The sequence below is a fragment of the Macrobrachium nipponense genome, chromosome 22 (genome assembly GCF_015104395.2).
Source record: "Macrobrachium nipponense isolate FS-2020 chromosome 22, ASM1510439v2, whole genome shotgun sequence".
Classification (NCBI taxonomy): domain Eukaryota; kingdom Metazoa; phylum Arthropoda; class Malacostraca; order Decapoda; family Palaemonidae; genus Macrobrachium; species Macrobrachium nipponense.
Genome location: NC_087213.1, coordinates 40769989 through 40780636, shown reverse-complemented (window position 1 = coordinate 40780636; position 10648 = coordinate 40769989). Strand labels below are relative to the sequence as shown.

The 10648-nt window shown below is 37.1% G+C and overlaps 1 protein-coding gene across 2 annotated transcripts in view; it reads left to right on the top strand.

The window, feature by feature from the left end:
- The window catches only part of LOC135198610 (uncharacterized), a 266022-nt gene that overhangs the window by 213067 nt on the left and 42307 nt on the right, over positions 1–10648 (top strand). The window contains exons 5-6 of one of the 2 annotated variants that reach the window (XM_064226350.1): positions 2943–3200; positions 7721–8311. In XM_064226350.1, coding sequence (XP_064082420.1) covers positions 2943–3200; positions 7721–7777 — 315 coding nt within the window. In that variant the 3' untranslated portion in view covers positions 7778–8311. Of the gene's footprint in view, positions 1–2942; positions 3201–7720; positions 8312–10648 lie in introns of those variants that run through there. The other variant, XM_064226348.1, reaches the window with a different exon arrangement.

The following is a 10648-nucleotide window of genomic DNA, read 5'->3' as shown; positions in this document are numbered from 1 at the left end:
TCTAGTTCAAGGGCCAATTTACATAAAGACTTTCTTGGTCTACCCAATGCCTCAGCTATGATGTTTTTTGACCTCTGAGAAAGGAATTCAGGCCTCCCAAGATTCTTACTCTTCGCAATGACAGTCATATGGATTTCTGTTCCAGTTTCTTTTAACAAAGGATTCATCTCTTTTAATGTATTTAGCTATCCAGGAACGTGAAATGTAGGATGCGCCAGCATCCCTGGCCTCTCTGAAGGTTATAGACCGGATTCGGTCAGTCCATCTAATTTCCTCCGAGTCATTCGCCATGGCTGTATCTAACTCCGTCACTCAGTCTGAAAATACAAGAAATGTAAAATGAAAAATAGCTTAATAGAAACTTAATAGGGTATTGCAGGAAACTTCATAACTTTCCATTTGTTCTGTGGAGGGGACTCTTAATTTTGAAACACCCAGTATATATATTATATATATATGTATATATATATATATATGAATATGGTGCCCGTTATTTAAATTGGAATATTATGCAACTAAATCGCAAATAAATTGTCAAAAATCGTCATGCCCTCACAGAACTCGCCGTCCTGTAAAAACCGTTAAATGTGGTTGTGACTTAAATCATTGGTGACTTGCTTGTGTGACTATGTAAATACCTAATCTCATCTCAACGTGTGCAATGATGTTGTAATGTTTCATTGCAAAAGTCATCATGGCGTCAATATCAGCTGACTTTTCTTTTTTTGTTGAGCCCAAGCCCTGCAACTATAGGAGATTGATTGCCAAACCCAGCCTTTATGGAAGTCACGGTCTGAAATCGCCATCAATAGAAAGAGGAAGAGATGCAAATGCACATGGTGTTTAAAAAAAATGCTAAAAAGATTCTCCCTACCTTCCACGAGAAGTTGAAAAAAAACTATTTACAACCCCTTGTGGTGCCTCTTTTACTAGACAATCATAAATTTTACCAAGTTGTACATGTTTTTTATAATAAGTAATTTAGTTTTATTTTATAAAATTAAAATGACAGTGCACACGGTATTAAAACATATAAGAACTAAAATCAGTAACAGATTCTGAGTATGTATATATGTAGTAAAATATAGATCAAATGTAGATCAAAGATGCTGGATTTTTTTATTATACATGGTTTTTCTAATATTTTTTTGCACTTTTCTTTGCAAAATTACAATTATAACTGATATACTTTCATAAAAGGTAAGAACTGAAACCAACAGCAACCCCTTGGTGGTATATTTATGTGCAAATGTATCAAAAGACTTCATTTAAGAGAGAGAGAGAGAGAGAGAGAGACACCACAGTGAACCCCCTGTATTCGCACACTCCGGATTCGTGGACTCACATATTCGCAGGTTTCTCTATGGAAGATATACACCCATTATTCGTGGAAAATTCGCCTGTTGGTGGTATTTTGTCATGAGAAACATCCAAAAATTCCTGTTTTTTTATGAATTTCATCATAAAGTGCACTTTTTGTGATAAAACTATTATAAAAACAGGTAAAAACCTTTTTACTGGGGTTTTCTCGAGTTTTAACTAACAAAATAGGCAGTTTTAAGCATTTTTATCGTGGTTTCATCTATTCGTGGATTCTGGATATTCGAATATGGGGGAACACTGAAGTCGAGATCACATCTAACCCCTGAGCCGCCTACTTCGTTGCCCTGAGTCAGTCTAGAAGTTGCCATTAGTAAATTTATGGGCTATAGAAGTAATGGAACCTGTTTCCCACTGATTCCCCCAAATTGATCTATTTTAGCTATTCTTGGGTGTTTGTGGTTCCTATCCCCTGCGAATATTGGTGGTTGACTTTACATTTTTTTTTATTATAATGAGTAACAGGCACAGGGTTCAGTTCAGTGTCTCCCGAAAGAATTAGAATTAACAACAGAAAATCAATATCTAAACTAATGAATAGACTCATGATAACAGTAGCATCGTAAAAATCAACAGGACAAGAAATAACGTCATCAACAACAATAGTATTTACATTACAGGTAGCCCCCTCTTATTGGCGGCATCAGTTAATGAAGTTTCGGTTTTACGACACCTGGCTAACAACATTGTTAATCAGATTTTTGGTGCTGATAAGCAATTTTTTATGCCAATAAGTGGTTTATTGGCATTGGTAAGAAGTTTATTGTCATTGGTAAGCAGTTTATTAGCATTGGTAGGTGGTATATTAGCGTCAGTAAGCAGTTTATCAGCGTCAGTAAGTATTAAGTATTTGGCGTTGGTAATTAGTTTATCAGTGCTATGCCATTGTAAATACCTTTTATTATCATAATTTTTATGTTGTTCTGGTTAATGCCGATTTTCGGTTATCGGCGCTTGCCTGGTAACAGAACCACTGTCGTTAACCAGGGACTGCCTGTATTTACAAAAATACTGTTGGAAGTTAGGTAGGTAAACAGGAAGACGAAATAGGCTGACCTTAGGCAGGTAAACAGGAAGTACTGAGTGAGCCTGCAGCTCAAAACTTGTAGCCATGTAAATCTTTTGTAAGTATAGAAATAACCAATTTTACTATGAAAATAAATTTTTTTTAAAATTTTAAGACTAAAATTGATTTATATGATGTCCTTTATTCCAGGTATAAGTACTATAGCCATGTAAGGATTTTTACCCTAAAACTGATTGCTCCATATTGATTAGTCACGATTACATGTATCATAATCTTTCTGCAAGGGTCAGTTATGTGAGAGTTTTATAAATGAAGGAATCCTTGACTTTCTTAATTTTCAAAATCTGTTTGGTGGCACAATAGCCTTTTATAGAGTAAAGAGTTTGAAATTTACTGTACTTTGGTTAATGTACTGAAGTGTTAATGTACTTGAATATGTCCTAGGTGCTTCTCTTTGTTAGCAGCATTACAGTACATATACATGTAGCTAAATGTGTAATGTTTTCCTTGGTACTTTTAAAGTTATTTCTTACAGATTAGAGCGTATCATAACAAGGAGGGCGAGGTTCTTTATTATCTGAATAAAGATGGTGCCACTTTTGGCATTACAAAAGCTAAAAGTGTATGGTACATATGCATACGTGCCTTAAGAGAAAAAGCTGTGTTTTCTTTTACATCAAGGAAAGCTAAATCTGATCGGAGGTTGAGTGATCACATTTCGAATGTACATAAAAGATATGGAGAAATTCAAGAGTGGTTGAACTTATCTCCCCAGTGTTTGGAATCCTGGAAGGTAAATATTGTTTTTAATTTTTAAGGCAAAACTTATTTATTTTGGCTTTTTATTTATGTCTTTACTTTGTTTTGAATATACAGTATGTAATCCTTTTAAGAATATTTTGACTCAATTCAAAATAAATAGTGTTTCAATCGTAAAAGATCATATAGCCTAAATGAATTGTAATGTACTAACCTAATCGTATCCTAAGTTTTATACTGACATCCAGGAACTTCACTCATATTCTAAATAACAGTTAACATGTTGTATTGTGTACATTAACCCTTAAACGCCGAATGGACGTATTAAACGTCGAGTCAAAATCTCCCCCGATTTCCGAATGGACGTACCATACGTCGGCTCAAAAAAATTTTTTTTTTAAATTCGCGGAAAAATACTTATAGGCCTACCAGCCGAAAACTTTTGAATCACGCGACTTGGGGGATGCTGAGAGTTCACTGATCAAGGCGTTGTTTTGTTTACAATCGTTACGCAGGCGCGCAAGCACGAATTTCTTTCTTATCGCACTAAAAAGTATCAGTGACACATCTCAAAAATTATTTCGTCACTTTGACATAATTTTTGCACCGTTTTAAATTATCCGTTTCATGAAGTATTATATATAAAAATGTGCGCAATTTCATTTAGAATACAACAAAAAAATACTCATGAATTGTAACTTTTATCAGTTTTGAAATATTTCCATATAAATAACGATAAGTGCCAAAATTTCAACCTTCGGTCAACTTTGACTCTACCGAAATGGTCGAAAAACGCAATTGTAAGCTGAAACTCTTATATTTTACTAATATTCAGCTATTTACCTTAATTTTGCAACAAATTGGAAGTCTCTAGCACAATATTTCGATTTATGGTGAATTTATGAAAAAACTTTTTCCTTACCTCCGCGCGGTAACTCTTCTGAAAAAAATCATACATGCGATTGTGGTAATGTTTGCACCATTTTAAAATTAGCCGTTACATAAAGTTTTGTATATTGAAATGTGCGCAATTTCATGCACAATACAACTAAAAACAACCCATGGTTGTAGCTTTTATCAGTTTTGAAATATTTTCATATAAAAAATGATAAGTGACAATTTACAACCTTCGGTCAATTTTGACTCTACCGAAATGGTCGAAAAACGCAGTTGTAAGCTAAAACTCTTATATTTTAGTAATATTCAATCATTTACCTTCATTTTGTAACAAATTGGAAGTCTCTAGCACAATATTTCGATTTATGGTGAATTTATGAAAAAAATAACATTTTCCTTACGTCCGTGCGGTAACTCTTCCGAAAAAATCAAACGTGCGATTGTGGTAATGTTTGCACCATTTTAAATTAGCCGTTACATAAAGTTTTATATATGAAAATGTGCGCAATTTCATGTAGAATACAACGAAAAATAATTGAAGATTGTAGCTTTTCTCATTTTCGAAATATTTGCATATAAATCCCGATAAATAGAAAAAAAACCACATTTGGTCAACTTTGACTCTACCGAAATGGTCGAAAAACGCAATTGTAAGCTAAAACTCTTATATTTTAGTAATATTCAATCATTTACCTTCATTTTACAACAAATTGGAAGTCTCTAACACAATATTTTGATTTATGGTGAATTTATGAAAAAAACTTTCCTTCCCTCCGCCCGCGGATTCTCCGCCTTAAATCTCCGAATTGCGTACATCGAATTCTCGGAAAATTTGCTCCGTTTCATATTAGGCATTTCATAGAGTTTTATATATGAAAATGTGCGCAATTTCATGTAAAATAAAAGGAAAAATATTTGAAGGTTGTAGCTTTTCTCATTTTTGAAATATTTGCATATAAATCACGATAAATAGAAAAAAAACCACATTCGGTCAACTTTGACTCTACCAAAATGGTCGAAAAACGCAATTGTAAGCTAAAACTCTTACAGTAACGTAATATTCAATCATTTGAATTCATTTTTAAACAAATTGGAAGTCTCTAGAACAATATTTAGATTTACGGTGAATTTTTGAAAAAAACATTTTTTTACGTCCGCATTTAGATTTTACGGTGAATTTTTGAAAAAAACATTTTTTTACGTCCGCACGTTACGAATTTGTACATCTTTTTGTGATAATATTTTTCCGGTGTTGCTTTTATTGTTTTACATTGTATTATATATCAAAATGATTGCAATTTAGTGTACAATACAACGAAACAAAAAGAAACTCGTTAGCTTTTATGGTTTTTTGCACAGCGTGATTTTAATACAATTATGTATGATTTTTTTTTTTGCTACCATATATCGCATTATTTACATATGATAATGATATTATTTTTCATTTCTGATGATTGCATACTAAACTTCAGGCAATGAAAAAAAAGGAGCCCAAAATGAGCTCTTAATCTTCAAAACTAAGCGCGCTGTGATTTTTTGAAAAAATTATTTTTTCTGCTTCCGCGCTCACTCAAAACCGGCTCCGGCATTCGGGGGAGTTTTTTATTTTTACCACTTCGGCGTTTAAGGGTTAATGAATGCATAAATGATGTGAACTTACTGTTAATTCATATGGCAGACTCATTATTCTTAGCCTGAATTGACTCTTGAGATCAGCGTAACCACAACCTCTACTTTGTAACCCTTATCCTCTAAAGGAATTTCCCTAAATGAACTTTTAGATGAAAGGAATACGTAAGTGGATTTGGAGACACAGACACTCCGAGAGATCCACACGGGGTATGTCCACCTTAGTTTGGATCTTAATTATGACTACCTTCATGGCCGCAGCTGACTAATGCCTAAACGTTCAACTAACTACCGAACCAGCAAACAACCAATGACCAGTACTTAAGCACTATTACACACACACTTACAATCTAACACATGAAATAACCAAACAATGATCTTCACAACTAAATACAAACACAACAAAACATAATATCTTTCTTCCACACTATATGCATTTCCACTTTACGAAATATGCAGAGTTCACCAATAAAAGATTCTTGTATGTGCCCAGGTTGTGCGACAACCAGTGGAAAGATTGGAGAGGGAGTAGTATTTAACAGTGTTAAGAGAGACCCATCAAGTAGAAACGATGCATGGCTCTTAGCCTAGGACAGGGGAAGTAGTCCTCATTTATGACAAGAGACCAAGGAGCAAGTGGAAGGTGGGGCTAGTAATCAAGGTACATATGGGATGAGACAAGGTCCCGAGAGTGGCTATTTTGGGAATGGCCTATAGTCAGCTCATGAAACCTGTAATTAAATTATACCCCCTAGAGCTGTGGCAGAAGATAGAAGATGTTAATCCTGCAACAGAAGACATTCAGTCAAGCACCTGCCCGAGCAGAAGGACTGCTCAAATAGCTGCAGAAGCCACAAAAGCATTGATAAGAACATGACTGTTGTAAATGATGTAGGTATAAGTTTGTCTTGTTGGGGAGTGTGTCAGAACTTCAGCAAGAGAGATTATACTTTACTGCAAGTTGTGGTGTAGTTTTGTGTGTTTTCTTTGCAGGCAGTCCCCGATTATTGGGGGGTTCCGTTCTGATGGCTGATGATAAGCGAAAATTGTCGATAACCGAAAATCGGCAATTTATGGCCATAAAACGCCATGAATTGCCAATTTTCAGCGTTTGGCAATTTTTGCCTATCAAGCTGTCGGAACGGCCCCCACACAAAACTACACCACAGCTTGCAGTAGAGTACAATCTCTCTTGTTGAAGTTTCAAATACTCCCCCCACAAGAAAAACTTATACAGTACCTACATTGACAATGGTCCTGTTCTTATCAGTGCTTTTGTGTCTTCTGCAGCTATTTGAGCAGTCCTTCAGCTCGGGCGCATGCTTAACTGAATTTCATGTGTCGCAGGATTAATATTTTTTATTTACTGCCACAGCTCTACGGGTATAACTTATGACGGGTTTAATGAGCTGGCTATAGGCCATTCTTAAAGTAGGCACTCTCAGGGCCTCGTCTCATCCAATATGTAACTTGATCACTCGGCCCAACTTCCACTTGCTCCTTGGTCCCTCGTCATAGAGCCATGCATTGTTCCTACTCAATGGATCTCTCTTAATATTGTTATATGCTACTCCCTCTCCCATCTTTTCCTCAGGGTGTCGCACAACCTGCAACCTGGACACATACAGGAATCTTGTCTTGGTGAACTCTCTCCATCCATAGGTAGAGTCACCTGAGATCTCTTCTCAGTTTACTACTTCTCTTGTGAAGTACTTAAGCTTTCTCCCAAGAATCAGATGGTTAGGAGTTAGGCTTCATGTGAGCCACCAATATAGTTTTTCCCCTAAAAAGCAATTCTTGTATATTATGTCATTCCTTTAGAGTTAGACCAAAGTTTTTACATTGATGTTTACAGGTTGAAGGCTACTCGTAAATTCTTCTATCAGTATTTGCTTTAAAAGTAATTCTGGAATGTTTAATCATTCTTGTAGGCCAAAGTTTTGCATATTTTGTTTTTTTACCAAACCTGCTCTTGCTAGCAGTTGGTAAATGATATTATTACTTTAACCCTCGCACTTTTCTTTGCAGAGGAGAATTAAAGGGCAAGGGCAGAAATTAGTAGGAAAGAATGTTATTTTTGGGTAAGACGATGTTATCCACGGCCGAGAGTTGGCCCCAGTAATTGCTTTGGGATAGTAGTCGCTTCAGCAGTACATTTTGAAGACTTTTCTGGGATGTTTCTCATGTCTCCTTTACATGGAAGACATGCATTGAAGTTGATGCAGAAGATGGTGAACGGTCCTCTCTTATAGCAGCCAGAAGCACTCACTTTAGCATGATGCCATGTCTTCACGAACGCCTAAACTCTCATAAGGACCATAATGCCCATGGGTGCTCATAAGTCCCAGATCGTCCACGAGCACCCAGAACCGTCCATTAGTGCCAAAAGTATCCATGAGCGCCCATGGTTGACATGAAATACAGTCTAAAGTGAAGATCATACAAGAAGAATGCAACTAGAGACACATTTTCTAGGGGAAATATGATGCTGATGAGAAAACACTAAAAGACAATTATATATATGAGAACCACCTTATTTTTAAAATGTACAAGAGCCCACTAGAGGGATTCATCCCTGTGGAGGGCCGTAAATAAACCAAACAGAGTGAACAGTCAGCACATACCTTATTTTCTCTCCTACTATTAGCCCTATAATGTTATCCACTTGCTTCCGTGCCTGGTTCCCTCACTTCCTTCCCATCCCATTGCCATCTTGTGTCATGTTTAATAGAAATTAACCTCCCAAGTGAGTGTTGTGTTGTGACATACTCTCCCGCAACTGGGAGAAGTCGTACTGAAAGACCAAGGGAGACTGGTGGGAATTACCCCGGGTAATTGACCCCTGTCAAATCTATTGCATATTTCCAGAAGTGTAATGGAGGAGGCGGCTATTCGGCCCTTCGGACATCCTAGATTGAAAGTCCCTGTCATATTCCCCTTCACCTGGGAGGAGACGTACTGGCTGTTCAGTGGATTCTGAGAGGGTTTTCCATCAGGTAGTTGCCCCTCAATTGAGCATCTAATCCAGATTTTGACAAACAGCCACTGAAAAGGTGTCTTCGTGGAGGTGTAGTGGAGGCAGCAGCTATCCGGCCGCTCGGATATCCTAGACCTATACCCTGAGTTGCACCCAAGTGATGATAAAAGGGATTTTGACAAAGGAAAAAACTATTTCTGGGCGGTGACCTGTGTCGCCCAGTGAAATGGTTCCTTTAGCACTCATTTCTAAGGTATAAATATTGCTATAAATAACAGAGAAAAAAGCTATATGGTAATGCCAGAATAGTCCGGCTTGCTCACCTTTATTTAAGGTGTCGGTATGGTATCTAGGGCGAATGAAACCACTACCAGAGGTCCCCCTGCCATTTAGTCTCTTCCTTTCTCAATATCTCTCGTCTACAGAGGAGCCGTTCCAAGCCCCCACTACTGCTACAACTAGCGCTTTGTTTACCATTCCTGTAGATAGCACCCAAGCTTGGGCCAGATAGGGTGTAGAAATAGAGGGTGGGTTTCACTGGGCGACACAGGTCACCGCCCAGAAATAGATTTTTCCTTTGTCAAAATCCCTTTTCTGGGCTTAGCCTGTGTCGCTCCGTGAAATAGTAACAGAGAATTGGCCCCACCAGCTTGGAAAGTTAGTGTAGATAAATTACAGTAAGGAAATTGAAACTTGAATAACATTAAATACTATTTAATATTAGTTATTTAATCTACAAGTAAGTAATAAAATTCCTTAATACTATGAGAATTTTAATAATCCTTATCCTAAAAACTTATCTACTAACTAGGGTTGTATAACCCAACAAGTAACATTAACAAATCACACACCATAGACCCAGATATATATATGTACAATCAAATTCATCATGATACATCATAGGTGCAAGCCAAGGTACAATGTGCAACCCAGTAACAACTGAGCTAAGGTCAAGAATGCTAGTGAGGCAGGTAGGAGAGAGAGAGATGTAGAGAGAGACGTAGGCTACTAAACTAATTATTACTGTTCTATGCAGTGTCAGGGGAAACTGTGTTCCCTGCTGCTACTGCTGGGAATTTAAGGGCCTCTAATGACTTTAGGTAGTGGCGTTTAAATACTGTCGGAGATTTCCAGCCTGTGTACTTTTTGAGATCGTCAAAATTCATATGTTGAAAGTAATTAATTGAGGTGGCTACCGCCCTAATATCATCCTCCCGTGGAAATGATTCCGGGTTAGCTTGCTTCATAAAGTATAGAATCTGTTGTCTGATTCCTCTTAGGGAGATAGTGCCACCCTTTTCTCTAATAAACAAGGGACCTGAAGATTTTGAGGCAGTTCTGCTTAAGTAAGCTCTTAGTGAATTAACTGGACATAAGGACGGGTCCTGAGGCAGTGGGACAATCTTCCATGGGGACCATCTATCCTGTGGGTCCTCATTTTTAGCCAAAAATTGACGATCTGGTAAGAGTAATAGTTCTCCTGAGGGGAGGAACTCAATATGTTCCGGTTCCCTAGAAAGGGCCGACAGTTCAGAAATTCTGGTTCCTGAGGCTAGACTTATTAGGAATAATGTTTTCCTTAGGAGCGTTATATAAGAACATGATTCGTTAACAGTGTCCGAAGCTAGCTTAAGGACATCATTTAAGAACCAGGAGACCATTCGAGGTCTGTCTATTGGTCTAAGTCTAGCACAAGCCCTTGGAATAGATGAAAAATACGAATCTGTCAGATCAGTATTAAAACCAAATTGGAAAATTTTCTTAAGTGCCGATTTGGTTGTAGTAATCGTACTTGCTGCTAATCCTTTTTCGAATAAGGTTCTGAAAAAGGTTATTGCTAGATTCGTAGTCATGGTTTGTGCATTTGAGTTCTCAAAAAGGTGGCTAGCTTCTTTACTGCTGAATCATATTTACGCAGGGTTGATTCTCGTTTATCTGATTCTAGAAACCGGATATTCTGAGGATCAATGTTGGCATCC